The sequence below is a fragment of the Pan paniscus genome, chromosome 5, assembly GCF_029289425.2.
Source record: "Pan paniscus chromosome 5, NHGRI_mPanPan1-v2.0_pri, whole genome shotgun sequence".
Classification (NCBI taxonomy): domain Eukaryota; kingdom Metazoa; phylum Chordata; class Mammalia; order Primates; family Hominidae; genus Pan; species Pan paniscus.
The window spans coordinates 99,561,972-99,577,135 of record NC_073254.2 but is presented as its reverse complement, the minus strand read 5'-3'; the positions used below and the strand labels follow the sequence as shown (position 1 = coordinate 99,577,135).

General features: G+C 35.1%; 1 protein-coding gene and 1 long non-coding RNA gene across 16 annotated transcripts in view; one reads left to right on the top strand and one right to left on the bottom strand.

Annotated features, from left to right (window-relative positions):
- The window catches only part of LCA5 (lebercilin LCA5), a 52,534-nt gene extending 45,751 nt beyond the window's left edge, over nucleotides 1-6,783 (top strand). For both annotated transcript variants that reach the window (XM_003805822.5, XM_063605390.1), the window contains exons 6-8: nucleotides 45-187; nucleotides 2,556-2,688; nucleotides 3,906-6,783. In XM_003805822.5, coding sequence (XP_003805870.3) covers nucleotides 45-187; nucleotides 2,556-2,688; nucleotides 3,906-4,768 — 1,139 coding nt within the window. In that variant the 3' untranslated portion in view covers nucleotides 4,769-6,783. The remainder of the gene's footprint in view (nucleotides 1-44; nucleotides 188-2,555; nucleotides 2,689-3,905) is intronic.
- The window catches only part of LOC134730605 (uncharacterized), a 114,795-nt gene that overhangs the window by 43,378 nt on the left and 56,253 nt on the right, over nucleotides 1-15,164 (bottom strand). For 4 of the 14 annotated variants that reach the window (XR_010112456.1, XR_010112458.1, XR_010112452.1 and 1 more), the window contains exons 5-7: nucleotides 10,327-10,517; nucleotides 5,388-5,586; nucleotides 1,861-1,955 (exon numbers count right to left, since the gene is read on the bottom strand). This is a non-coding gene — a long non-coding RNA (uncharacterized LOC134730605). Of the gene's footprint in view, nucleotides 1-183; nucleotides 1,956-2,754; nucleotides 3,340-4,597; nucleotides 4,731-5,387; nucleotides 5,587-10,326; nucleotides 10,518-15,164 lie in introns of those variants that run through there. The other 10 variants (XR_010112455.1, XR_010112451.1, XR_010112453.1 and 7 more) reach the window with 7 other exon arrangements.

Sequence of the window (15,164 nt, the reverse complement as noted above, 5' to 3'; positions counted from 1 at the left end):
CATTATTCATTGTAATAATTTTTTAAAAATAATTTTCACTGTAGCCGCATGCCAGAGTGATTTTGCAGACCTGTGTACAAAAGGAGTACAAACCATGGAAGACTTCAAGCCAGAAGAATATCCTTTAACACCAGAAACAATTATGTGTTACGAAAACAAATGGGAAGAACCAGGACATCTTACTTTGGTGAGTTTAGCAGTATTGTTATGTACCAAACTCGGTCTGAAGTTATTCCTAAAAACACAATATCAGACATTTTAAAAATTTCAGTAATGAAGCTAGTACTATATCTATATGAATATGCAACTAGCCTTTTTGAAGGGAAAGAGGTATCGTGTGTTTTGTAAAATTCCTTTGGCTTTTAGGAGATATACCTAATGCTAAATGACGAGTTAATGGGTGCAGCACACCAACATGGCACATGTATACATATGTAACAAACCTGCATGTGGTGCACATGTACCCTAAAACTTAAAGTATAATAATAATAAAATTTAAAATTCCTTTGGCTTGACTGTTTTAGTTTACATCACCTATTTCAGGTGCTTCAGAATGATGGATTGTGCTTCCTGGGTTGGGGGCAGAAGAGAAGAATTTGCCTTCTAAGTTTCTCTTATGTACTGACATAGTCTTGGAAAACCCTCAGTACTTTTATGTTTAGTAGCAAGTAATAGTAGTTTTCAAATGATTTGTTAGAATTTGACTAGGTTTAATTTTTTTTTTTGGTCCTCTATATAGGAGAATTTTACATGTTAACTGACTGAATAATGAACAAGGTAATTGCAGTGGAATCTGACCTTATCCTGTTCAAATTAGAGTGGAATTCAAGGGGTCTCTGTTGGACTTTCATTTAAAAGGACTTTCATTCTGAATCACTGGAAAGTCTCTTTCTCTAAGAGAGTTTTATCTTTAGTGTTTACAACTTAAACCCCAAAGAAAACAACGTATCGGCAACCTAGCATATTTCATACAATGGTATATTTTTATACCTTATAAGTTTCCCAGTGACCCTGAGGTCTCTTCTTGAGGTATAAAACAGAAAGGATGAACTGATTTGATTTCTGTGTATATTCTAGTTTTTTATTTGTTTATTTATTTTTGTTTGATAATTCAGACAAGTTAGTTGTATCCGCTAAGTTGTGTTTCTGTATTTGTGCTGTCATTAAGACTAGATCATGTTGATTTGTCTTTTTGAAATCACAAAGTGAGGAATAACAAAGTAATTGTTAACTTTAAAAGGACTAAAATATAGGTCTTTTTACAGTATACATTCAACAGAAGGAATAGAAACCTGGTATAGTGAAAAGAGTATGAGAGTATATAGCCTTGGAGTTAGCTCTCATTTTAGTTAAATTCTAACATTTTAGTTGTGTGACTTCTTGGAGCCTCAGCTTTCTCATGTATAAAATGAGGGTGGATTACTTTTCAGGGTTGTGACAATGAGTAATCATGAAATTTTTTTTTTCTTTTTCTTTTTTAGTCAGATGAAATTGGAAATAATCATGACATTTATAAAGCTCTTTAGACTGAGCCTGCCACTGTAAAGGGCCTCACCAAATGGTAGAGTACAAGCTAAGTTGCTATTGGAAAAAGACTTAATAGAGTGGCTCAAGTGAGATAAAAATTTCTCTCTCTTGTAATAGACTGAAGTCAGTTGGTAGTTCACAGTTGGTAGACAGCTTTGTTTCATGGTAGTCATCCCCTGTCTTGTTGATATTCCATTTTAAAGAGTGTAGCCCTCTTGTGTATGGTTGGAACTGGCTTTCCACCCCTGTGGGAAAGGGCAACAAGGAAATGGAGGGCAAGCAGCATTTGGTTTTATAAATGTGATCTGAAGTTGCACATGTACTTCCACTCACCTTCCATTAGTTCTTTCTAGCTGCAAGGGAGGGTAGCAAATGTAGTCTCCAGCTAAGCAGCTCTCTGTCCTGCTAAAACTCAAAGGATTCCATTACTAAAAGGGAGAAGATGAAAATGGATACTAGACAAGTCTTTACTAATAATAGATATTTCACTTTTATTAAGAAAAATCACACACCCATATATTTGAACGTTACCATAGGAAACAAGGAATTTTAAGTTTGTAACATTTTTATTTGATTTGAATATTATAAAATATATTAATTGGGGGTTGGACATAATATTGTCACTGCTCATGTTATAGTTCAACAGCATCTCACTTGATGCACATAGTTGGCGAATAGTCATTTCTGCTTAACTGAATTAATCAGATTTTTGGTGAAAATGCACAAAGCAAGGATACTTCTAAAACTTGTCTCTTCAGGATTTTATGTACGGTTTTGGCTTTACTTCAGTTATACTGGTTCTAGTACATCTTATGAATGCTTCTTTACAATTTTAATGGAAATAATCCTGTGTGGTTTTGAAGAATTTTTCAAGGAGTGATAACTTGTGATTTACTGATTCATTAATTGAAAATTTGTATTAATTTTTAACTTAGTTGGTAATCATGTTTAATGGATAAATCTGTGTTGTTTAGTTCCCCCCCTTTTCTATAATTTGTGAACTTGCATTTTTTTTAAACGTATAATAGGACTTGCAATCTCAAAAGCAAGACAGGCATGGAGAAGCAGGGATTCTAAACCCAATTATGGAAAGAGAAGAAAAATTTGTTAAAGATGAAGAACTCCATGTCGTAAAACAGGAGGTTGAAAAGCTGGAGGATGGTAAGAAAAAGAATTTGTTTAAGCATGTGACAAGTCAGCATCCCTTGAGAAAGAAAGAGTGAGCGTCTTCTAATATCTTCCAGCTTAACTGTGAATTGCTTAGGTAGAACAAAGAAAGGTGGATACAGTGGTAGGGGGTGGCTTATCAGGAGCCATACACATTTGAATAATGTTATTAAGGAAAGAAAAAAATTGAACACTCTAAGTCATTTGCTATTTAGGGTTAGGGAATATGGACAAGTTGCATTCAGAAAATTCTGATGAAGTAGAATTCAGATGCCATTTACTAAAGTTACTATACTTGTAGTGTTCCTACATATTTTAAATTTTTTTATTTTTTCATTTGGAAGTAGTTTCAAAGTTAAAGTGGCAAGAATAGCTAAAGAACTATTTGTGAGTGAGTTGTGTCATGCCCATACCTTTAAATAGTTGTATGTATATTTCCCCAAACTAGGACATTCTCTTAGACTGTATTCTAATATAGTTTTCAACTTCAGGAAATTTAACTTTGACACAACACATTTATCTGATCTGTCATTCATATTATGATTTTGTCGGTTGATACAATATTGTTCTTGATAGAATTTTCTTCCCTCTGATACAAGATCATGAATTGCATTTAGTTTTCATATCTCTTCAGTCTTCTTTAATCTAGAGATTTTTGTTACATATATATATAGAGAGAGAGAGAGGGAAGGAAAAAGAGAATGTGTGTGAGAGATTAACATTTTTGATGAATATAGACCCATTTTTAAAAATAGAATGTTCTTCATTTTGGATTTGTCTGAAGTTTTCTCTTAATTAGATTCAAGTTAATGCATCTTCTGTCAGAATACCACATAAGTCTATCTCAGGATATGACATTGAAAGGTTTCATTTATTTTTAAGTGTAGAGTCTTTGCTCCATCTATCCATCCATCCATCCCCACCATACAGCATTATATTAGTTATAAAAAATAGGCAAAGAACCTTTCTTCCCCACCAGTATCTCAAAGAACAAATTTTTTTATAAATGAGAATCTTAAATGCAATACGTATTAAATATATTATTCTCTAATCCCAGAATATCAAGTATAGAAATGAAATTTATGATGTCTTTTCTCACTTGATTTATAATACCCAAATTAAATATGGTGGTTTTATGAAAGTTGATAGTTTTCCTATTTAAAAATATTGACTGTTACAAAATCCCATTTAAAAAATTTGATTTCATACAGAATGGGAAAGAGAAGAACTTGATAAAAAGCAAAAAGAAAAGGCATCTTTACTGGAAAGAGAAGAAAAGCCAGAGTGGGAAACTGGAAGGTACCAACTAGGAATGTATCCAATTCAGAATATGGATAAATTGCAAGGAGAGGAAGAAGAAAGACTGAAGAGAGAAATGCTACTTGCTAAACTGAATGAAATTGACAGAGAACTCCAAGATTCTCGAAATCTAAAATACCCTGTTTTGCCATTGTTACCTGATTTTGAATCAAAACGACACTCCCCAGAGAGAAGCCCCAAAACATACAGGTTCTCTGAATCCTCAGAGAGATTATTTAATGGGCATCATTTGCAAGACATCAGTTTCTCAACTCCAAAAGGAGAAGGTCAGAATTCAGGAAATGTTAGAAGTCCAGCCTCCCCTAATGAGTTCGCATTTGGTAGCTACGTGCCTTCGTTTGCAAAAACATCAGAGAGGTCAAATCCATTTAGTCAAAAAAGTAGTTTTTTGGATTTCCAAAGAAACAGTATGGAAAAACTTAGTAAAGATGGTGTAGATTTAATTACAAGAAAAGAGAAAAAAGCTAATTTGATGGAACAGTTATTTGGTGCCAGTGGTAGCAGCACCATTTCCTCCAAAAGCAGTGACCCAAATTCTGTGGCTTCCGGTAAAGGAGACATTGACCCTCTAAATTTTCTCCCTGGGAATAAAGGCAGCAGAGATCAAGAACATGATGAAGATGAAGACTTTTTCCTCAGTGAAGGAAGAAGTTTTAATCCAAATAGGCACCGATTAAAACATGCAGACGATAAACCAGCAGTAAAAGCAGTTGATTCTGTAGAAGATGAAATTGAAGAAGTAGCACTGAGATGACTGACTAGAGTATACATTTTTTCTAATTGTAAATATTGAAATATTTTAATACAGTATTTATTATAAACATTTAGACTTTTTAATGCTAAAATGTCCTTATTAAGGAATGATTTTTAATAGCTAAATACAATGCAGTTAAAAAGAAGTAGATCATACATACACCACATAGATAGTTTGCCAAGAATGAAGGAGGCTTTTTTGAATGAAACCAAAAATAAAAATGTGTCTTGAAAAATGAAATAGATTTTAACTCTTCATCCAGTGCTATGGCAAGTTTAACTTCACTGGAGGTGGTATTCCTTTTCTACTTTTATTCCGATTTATGTATTTATTTTTGATCATATTCTCACTGTGCTAAATACAGTCTTCCCACTAATTGTTGAATGAAAATTAAGGATGAAAATCTGTGTTGGGAAGTGTAGCTCCGGATGGTGGAGAACCAGTGCTTCTTAGGAGCCCTTCCCTTTATGGATAGGGCCAGGGGTCCCTATCTTACGTGGCAGTCCTAAGCTACTCTTGAGTGATAGCAGTCACAACATTGGGATTTCCCATTCCTCTGAAAGTACCCACAGCTAACACTACTCATTTCCCAATTTCAGTATTTACTGACATCACTTACCTACAATTCTGTTAGAATATTATGTTGAGTTCAGAAGACATTTCTCTGTTTGCAAGGACAGTTAGTTGCTCTCTGTCATAGCCCCCAGAAGCTTGGGTACAGTGTAATTCCTCTCCTTGTTCTCCTACACTCTTTGTCTCTCAGTGACTGGGTGTAAGATTTCATGCCAAATGCAAGGAATAGTGGAAATACATACCAACTGCAAAGAATAGAAAAACTTTATCCCAATATATTATAGAAAGATCTTCAGTTCAATTATGTCCAGAGTAATATAATTTGGCAATGTTAATGCTTTTAAGATTTGAACTTGTCCTCAAACCAAGGAGACAACAATAGTGTAATACTATTGGACTTACAGGATTAGTTTTAAAGCAACTTTGGATAGAAGTGTTTCAAACATAGGACTTCTGCCTTGTTGACTAGAGTGGATAGTTTTCTGTTTAAATGCATTGGTCTTTTGGCTGTTTGTAATTCACTTCAGCTTATAGAGAAGTTGATGACCTTGGATCATGCTGGGTATGATTGGTCTTTAAAAAGCAGTAATATACCACCAACCCAAGGAGAAAACATTGTTAAAATGAAGAGTGGTGGAAATAGTGTGTTGGGAAGAATAAAAAATTTAGATTGGCACTTATTCTAAAGTGAGCTGTTTTTTTCAAGAATTTACTAGCATTTGCTCGTAGTATGATTTCTGACGCCAGTCATATATACTGATGAGGGGAAGGAGTTACTGTGTTATTCTGAGTTCTTATAAATGCATATTATTGAATTTCATTGCATGACTATTTGTCAAGACTTACCTGGTTAGGTCTCCAATTAAAAGATGTACCACCTGTCATCTTCTAAATTGTGTTCCTTTCATTTATTGGGAACAGAATCTCTCAAAAGTGCTAAACTATATTAAAAAGTTTTCTTAATAGATTCGTATGTCTGATATGTATAACCATTTACTATAATATGTTGCAAATCATTCTAATATATGTAAAACAATATTATTTGTAATGCAGTTATTGGTAAAATATTATGTAATGTTAATTTTGTTCCTAGCTGCTAATTTTTCTGCTGCCAAAAGTATTCTAATTTTCAGGTTGTTTTAAAGGTTTTTAAAACTTTTTAGTTAAGTTTTTTATTCACGTCATTTAAATTAGTTTTTTGCTTTTTTTCTACCTGATAATCTCTTTAACAAGATGCAACAAGACAGAATTATTAAAATTAAACCTAAAGTTAAGTTACAGATTTAAAGGCATTATGATATTAAGCATTAAAATTGGAGATTAAAATGTACAAAACAGGGTTTTCCTTATGAACAAACCTTACAGGGTAAATTGTTTTTTTTTCTAAATGTCATTAAATTTATTTGTACTCAGAACTGTTACTAATAAAAATTAAAAATGCACTATGACTCTTTATTTAAGTGATACCTGAGGCTACTTAGAAAATATGTAATAGAAACAGGCCCTGCAGGGTTAATTTTTGTTTCATTATACCTTTTTTTATGTTGAGTATTTTTAGTTGAAGTAGATGAATTTTCTCTAAATCAGGTTAGACAGTATGCTAGTCTTATCAGATAATTAAAGTTTTAATTAATCCTTTCACCCTTAATGGCTATCATAATGGCACATAGTGCTCATAGTTTTTTTTTTTTTTTAAAAAAAGATGAGGGTAAAGAGGATTAAATTGAATTGTGAAATAAACACAAATTTATTCCATGGCTGACTTGCAATTTTTCTGATTATCCTCTTCCACCTCATTTTCTGAGATACTCGGCTTCTGGTATCCCCGACTAGTTGTTAGTTGGATAGAGCATGTAAATCTGCCTGATGAAAAGGGGAAGGGAAATTTGTATTATGGGATAATACGGATTTTTTTAGGATTAAAGAAGTTACCATAAATTGCAACGAATCTGCCTTAAAAAGTTTTTCCCCTTCTACACAAAACTTTCTTATGTTAAAGTCTCCTTTTATATCACTTGAAATTGCTCTCCTTTTATTTAGGAGTTTTTTGTTTGTTTCTTTTGTTTTTTGGGTGTTGTTTTTTTGTTTTTGTTTTTGTTTTTGAGACAGTCTCACTCTGTCGCCCAGGCTGGAGTGCAGTGGCGCAATCTTGGCTCACTGCAACCTCTGCCTCCCAGGTTCAAGCGAGTCTATTCAGGAGAATTTTAAAAAATTAACCACTAGTACTTTCTGGATGCCCTAGACTGTGTTAGATGGCAGGAGAGCATGGAGAGTAAACCAGACAGGCCCCTGTCTTCACAAAGTGGATGAAGAGCACAGTGAGCCAGACTGCACGAGGTTCCATCCCTGCCCTCCCACTGTTCCCTGTGTGTCCTTGGACCACAGCTTGCTCAGCTGTTATTGGTCTTTAATAGTACTTCTTATGGTGGTTATGAGTAAATGAAATACTTAGGTTTATGCTTGGCAGGTGCCTGGCACATTATAAGCACTCAGTAAACATTAGCTGCTATTACCATGGCTAACTATGAGTTTCTTGTAGGGAAAAAAGAATGAACAAATAGAATACAGGTAGGAATGTGTAATACATTAATGCTATACTTTGCACAAGACATAAGCAGAAAAAGCTTTTAAACCTCCAAATTATCTTAAAACCTCTGTACTAAATACATTATGTCTTTTTTAATCTGCACTTAGAACTCTCCTTACTTTATTCAGTATTAAATTTGGGAGGGGAACAACACACACTGGGGCCTGTTGAGGGGTCGGGGATGAGGAGAAGGAGCTTAGAAGGTAAGTCAGTAGGTGGGTGCAGCAAACCACCATGACACACATATACCTATGTAACAAATCTTCACATTCTTCACATGTATCCCGGAACTTAAAAATAATAATAAATAAATAAATTTGCAGTAAGATTGATGAGTTTGTTTCCTAACCCACAGAAGAGTAAAAAAACTAAGCTTTGAAAGGATTTTCTAAAGACGGGTTCAGTGACATAAGAAGGAGAGGTGAGTTAACAGCTTCACAGCAAAGAGAAAACAAAATCCAGAAACTTTCAAACCCACAGAACTTTTGGGTTGCATAATGTGATAGGTAATTCATACTTCAGCTGTCCCTTAATGTCTGTGTGTATCCTTGGATAAGTGACAAAACTTCTCTGCACCTTTGTTTTCTTCTTTATAAAACGGCTAATTAGAGTGCCTACCTCACAGTAATCTAACCTAATTAACTCGAAATTAATATAAGAAAAACTGCTTAGAACCAGAAGCACTCGAACGTTAGCTGCTATTGTTGTTTTGGAAACACAATAATTGTGGAGAGCAATTATTTTTGCTGAATGCCAGACATGGCAGTTGGCATTTTTATGTGCTTTATTCCTCACAAAGTTTTTCCAAATAAGTACTGTTATTCCCATTTTCAGTTACAGCTAATAGATTGTGATATATGTTATAGGTTACCCATGAGATTACACAGGTAGTAGATTACATTCAATAGCCTCAATATGAGAAATCTAAAGAAATATTTTAGAAAGAGTTTTGTTTTAGTACTTTTTTTTTTTTTTTTTGAGATGAAGTCTCGCTCTTGTCCCCGAGGCTGGCGTGTGATGGCACGGTCTCGGCTCACTGCAACCTCTGCCTCCCGGGTTCAAGCGATTGTCCTGCCTCAGCCTCCCAAGTAGCTAGGATTACAGGCACCTGCCACCATGCCCGGCTAATTTTTTTGTGTGTTTTTAGTAGAGACAGGGTTTCACCATGTTGGCCAGGCTGGTCTCCGTCTCCTGACCTCAGGTGATCCACCCACCTCGGCCTCCCAAAGTACTGGGATTACAGGCATGAGCCACCGTGCCCAGCCTAGACTCTTTAAGTGGTAACAGAAACCCAAATCAAACAAGCTTAAGCAAAATAAGGAAATTACTTTTGTCTCAAATCCAGAAAGCTTAATAATGTGTGGTTGGATCTGGAGGTTCGAATAATAGTACTTACTTTGTCCACTGCTGGGTCTCATTTTCAGAGAAACTTTACATTTGATAATATTGCAGTTGTTACAGTTGGTAGCCTGGAACCCACATCATTCCTTCATCTGGCATGCCCCTTCTCCCACCCCCTGCAAAAAGAAAGTCTAGTCTGACAGAAGTCTGATTGGCCCAAGGAATGCTGTGTGCTCAGCATTAAGGTTGGTGGTCTTGTGCAGGGAAAGGATGGATCCCTACACCTACTTCATGGAATGAACAGGATTTTTGTGGAATGGAGGAGGCATGGTTCCCCTGATGAAGGAATTTTTGACATACAAAAAATATTCTTTTTTTATTAAAAATTTTAATCAAAAAATAATATGGAATAAAAATAATAGGGAATAAACATTAAAAGTTGGTTACTTGTTCAGCACTCCTTATTCCGAGGAACAAGGCATTTCTCTAATAAGATATGATGGGGTTGCACTGTGAAGTTCATTGATTATTAAAGGGTGAACGATTTATCAGCTACAGTAGGTAAGATGGATATGACATCTACATTTTAGAATTCATAGAAAAGACTTAGAGACCCAAATATGTATTTTCCATACTAAATGCTACATTTTTGAGATACATATCCATATATAAGTGATTATATTCTATCTACCTCATCTAAAACAAAATAAAAATTAGAACTCAGCAGCCAGAGTAGAATAGTAAAAACACTGACTTTGGAGTCAGAAGTTGGGTTGGAGTGTTTGCCAATTGCTAATTACAACTTTTGTCAAATAATTAACTTTTCTTAACATCTTCCAGAAGTGAAATAGAGCTGATCCTATCTTACAAGATTATTGTGAAGATTAAATGACATCGTGTATTTTTGAGAGAAGAGAATAAGTAACATGATGAAGCATGTCATTAGAGGGAGATCATTATCTATTTAGCATTAATTTCTGTATCAACACCCAAAACTTTTTTAAAACAACAGAAGCTTGTCAGTATGGAATCTTAAAAACTACACGTGTTATCTTACCTCATAATCTGCTGTCTTTGATTGAAGTGGGACTCTTCTTTACAGATCCATACGGAGGTATTCCATAGAGATGCTTTGCTGCTTTTGTGGACAAGCAGCCTGTGGCAGATGCAGTTTTACACACATAGTTTTGCTTCACCAGCCATTTCCATGAAGGGTAATAGATACAAATCAGGAACCCAGACTGTGTTCTGAAAGCAGAGCATTAGAATTCAGGATGGTCTCCCTGCCAGTAGAACTACGGGGATTCCTTAACTACCATGGCCAATGGTGACTGTCTTTCTTCTCTCTTTAACTGACCTGAATACCAAATTTCAAATTTCTGGTCCCAGTTGATATTGATCCTGGTTATGCATACTTTTTGTGTAGTCTGTAACAGGACATTATAGATGTCAGATTTTTTTTTTTACCCTGATACAAAGAACCCAAGAGTTTTTTATATAGGCAATCACAGCTACTGAAAACTAAGTACACCTAGAAAAAAAGGTTTATTTAAGGCTTTGTTTTGTTCTTCTATAAGAACTTCCCCCCAGAGTCTTAAATTTAGCCTCAATATTTGCTTCTAATCTCTGTGATACCTGTAATATTTACTCTTCTAAGTACTTACAGAGGAGCTCCAAGTAATCAGGACAAACCTTCTTAGTCTTTATCTAAAATAATTTTCAGTAGAGAAATAGGATCAATACAACCAAAGAATATAGGCCAGGAAAATCTGTTAGTGTTAATGCTTTACACATTATGACCGGGGTCTAGAATATAGAAAAATGGGGCCCATATTTCTGAAGTCTAGTTTTATAATGAATATCATGCACTCTTTCATCCTAGGCAGAAAATTGTGGCATTTCCCTGTACAGTAACTAACGTTTTCCTCTTGAAGAACATATTCAGCATCATTTAAATAAATTTACGTTATACGTTAGGCAATAGTTCTCAAAGTATGACCTCCAGAGCTGCAGCAATGCCCTCTGGGAACTTGGTAGAAATGTCAGTTCTTGCCAGGCACGGTGGCTCACGCCTGTAATCCCAGCACTTTGGGAGGCCAAGGCAGGTGGCTCACCTGAGGTCAGGAGTTAGCAACTAGCCTGGCCAACATGGTGAAACCCCATCTCTACTAAAAATAGAAAAAATTAGCCGGGCGTGGTGATGGGCACCTATAATCCCAGCTACTCGGGAGGCTGAGGCAGGAGAATTGCTTGAACCCAGGAGGTGGAGGTTGTAGTGGCCGAGATCGCTGCCATTGCACTCCAGCCTAGGCAACGAGAGCAAAACTCTGTCTCAAAAAAGAAAAAAATAAATAAAATAAATGTCATTTCTCTGGCTGTATTCCCAGACCTACTATATAAGAAACTGTGGGTAGGGGCCAGCAATCAGTATTTGAACAAGCCCTCTAGGTGGTCCTGTTGCAGCTCATTTGAGAACCACTATTCTAAAGTACTACTCGTTGGGGTGAGTAGGTGTTCCTTTATGTACAGAAACGGCTACCCTGGAAGGTTTTTCTATATTTAAATCTAGCACTTAGGGCTTGTGATCACAATGAGCAGGTGCAGTATATGGACTCATCTTTGCCTCCTCACACTGCACACTGGACTAGAAAGAAGCCACTGTCTTTTTTATTTTGTGACTGAACCAGTTGTGATCTGTAACTGTCGGTTCTGCATGGTTAACATGTCAGAAAATTTGAACTAGTCACGAAAGAGGAATTCTATTGGAACAATGAACACCAAAAAGATTGGGTAGTTCATATAGCATTCCTCCATTATAACCTATGATTCCCAAACTTTCAGAAAAAGCTTCAAAACATCATTCTTATAGCATTCCCTCAAGAAGAACAAATCAATGTGATTTAAATTTGATGTTCTTTGTGAACATTCATTTTTTAATGCAACAAGTTTCTTAAATGTTCAGGTTTTTGAAAGTTTGAGAAAAGTATGTGGGAGTGTGTGTGTATGTACTTCATGGTCCAGTCAAGTGGTTTCTATGCTTGAGCTTTAAAAAATACTAAAATTAGTCCATCAATGATAGACTGGATTAAGAAAATGTGGCACATATACACCATGGAATACTATGCAGCCATAAAAAAGGATGAGTTCATGTCCTTTGTAGGGACATGGATGAAGCTGGAAACCATCATTCTCAGCAAACTATCGCAAGGACAAAAAACCAAACACCACATGTTCTCACTCACAGGGGGGAATTGAACAATGAGAACACTTGGACACAGGAAGGGGAACATCACACACCAGGGCCTATTGTGGGGTAGGGGGAGGGGAGAGGGATAGCATTTGGAGATATACCTAATATAAATGACGAGTTAATGGGTGCAGCACACCAGCGTGGCACATGTATACATGAGTAACAAACCTGCACATTGTGCACATGTACCCTAGAACTTAAAGTATAATAAAAAAGGAAAAATAAAATAAAATTATCTAAATTAGCCAATATACAGGGAATATTTAAAAAAAAAAGAAAAATGAGACAGAATTAAGTATTCCCGCTTCTCATGTAGCCACTCCTCAGTGTATGTGAAGACAAAGGTATATAAACAAGAATTCCTACATACATCTAGAAGAAGTGTTTATTTACTAACACAGTCGATCACATTTGAATTTTGTTTGCTATATAAAGTCTTCATATGTCTTTCTTTGGCTTTTTAATTTTTTTTGTCTTAGAAAAACAAAACCCACTTCGTATAGAACAGACCTGTTTCTGTGTAATCTGTTTATATGGTGCCAAGTATCAGGCCATATAAAATATTAATACTGATGATGGAGTGGGTGAGGGGTGGGGATGAAAATAGGTCTATTTTCAAATGTAGAAGAGAGAAGCATATTTCTCCAAGGTTCAGGTGCCATAAAATGCATCTCCACTAGAAAATGGACAGTCTGACAGGCCAGTGAAAATGTAGTGGCAATGCAAGTTTTGAATGTATCCCTAAAACTGTGATTATCCCAATGTAATTTTGGCTCTGGGACTAGCAATCCCAGAGTTATAAAGTAATGGAGTAATACTTTATATAAAGTATTAGAGTAATACTAAATAGTTATAAAGTTAGAGTAATAAATATATTGGTTTTGACACCCCCACTGGAGTCGTAACTTCATCAATTTTCTTGTTACTGTGCTTATTGATAAACATTCTACAGAGTAAGGAGTTCTCATTTAGTTATGAAATTTTTCTCTTAGTACCCTTCACCAGTATTTTTCATTTTCAGCTGTAGCATAATTTCTGTTTCTGTTTTTAAGTGTCTTTTTGATTAACTGCAAAGTTTGATGGAGTCCAGCAGCATTAATTAAATCAGTGTACATGGTCAGCTGGGTTTTTTTCTTACCTGCTGAGAGGTTGCTAGGATATTCTCGTAAAGATACAATTCTCTTGATTAACTGCAAAACCCAGATTGCCCAAATAACATTTTTATTAATTCATAAAAATACAGCTGAGGATTGCATTTAAATTTATAGCAAGGTAAGTGCTATATATCTCCAGATGCTTTTAGTATTGCAAAAATGTGTTTAGGTATACTTATAAAGAATGTGTTTTGAATAACAATTAGGAGATGGAGAATTAGTCATTTTTATTTTAGGGAGAGTATTTCTTTGCGTTGCTCAATGTATATGAATTTGAAGCTGAAAAAGTTCTGAATTTTATATCACCATTGGCAAATACATCTCAACTGTATCTATAGCTCTGCAAAAATGCTATTTTATAATGATTATCATGATTATTATTTATTGGTATAATTGATTTCAAAATCTTATATAAATTGCAACCATTGCCCTTGGTTGATTTAGTAAAATAAAATCAAGAAGCATATGAAGAAAAAGAGACCTTCACCTATAGTAGTTTGATGTGATATGGATAGTTGTTTCAGAGGTCAAGGACTAGCAAATGGCTTTATCTGGGTGACATTTTTTCTAGCAATTGTTTTATGGCTCATAAGTATGAAAATAATTATGCCCGATTCTACTCCTGCCCATCTTGCAGTTGTACATTAATTCATTCATTATTAAGCATTTATGGAGCTCCTATTATATAATGCAATTTACTAGAAATAATAAGAGGATTTTTAGATGGCAATATGACATGAGATTTTCATTTTGAAACAGGCACTTCTATACTAATGTAGAAGATGGATTGAACAGTTTAGGAATTGCAGATAAGAAATAATGGAAAAGTCAGTGGGCGTATACTATATAGATGAATGATAGAGTTATTTATGAGAGAGAATTGACACCACTTGGTAATCAACTGAATGTGGGAGAGAGCAAGAGAGAAGAAGCCCCCAGTAACTGAGGAGATGACAGGGACACTGACTGAAATGGAAACTATAAGAAAAACAGATTTAGAAGGTAGGAGTTCATGAGTAGCTCCGTTTTAAACATGTTGAATTTGTTGTGGGATATCCACATGGACATGCCTAGCAAACAGAAAGATCTACACCAAAGATATTGATCTTTGTCTTAATCATACATATGTGGAATTTGTAGCAACGTGTGTGCACAAGATTACTCAGTGTGTAAAAAGCATGAATACAAACAACAATAACAAAGAAATGATCATGTCAAACAGCTTCCACTTTGGAAATGGTTTTCCTAAAGCTCATTTCTCCCTGTTAATTTTGAGTTTCATAAATATCTGAATTGCACAAACTTAATTAAGTTGCTGGCCCTTCTTCATTCTCCTCTCTCTGCAAATCCTTCAAGATAAAAAACGTTTTCTTTAATAGGGGAGGCAATCAATTTTTAAACATTTTTAGGAAAATGAGAATTTTTTTATTCTAAAAAGGCTTTGATCCTTAATTGTTTGCCTCTGCCAAACTTGCCAAGTGGTATTAAAGA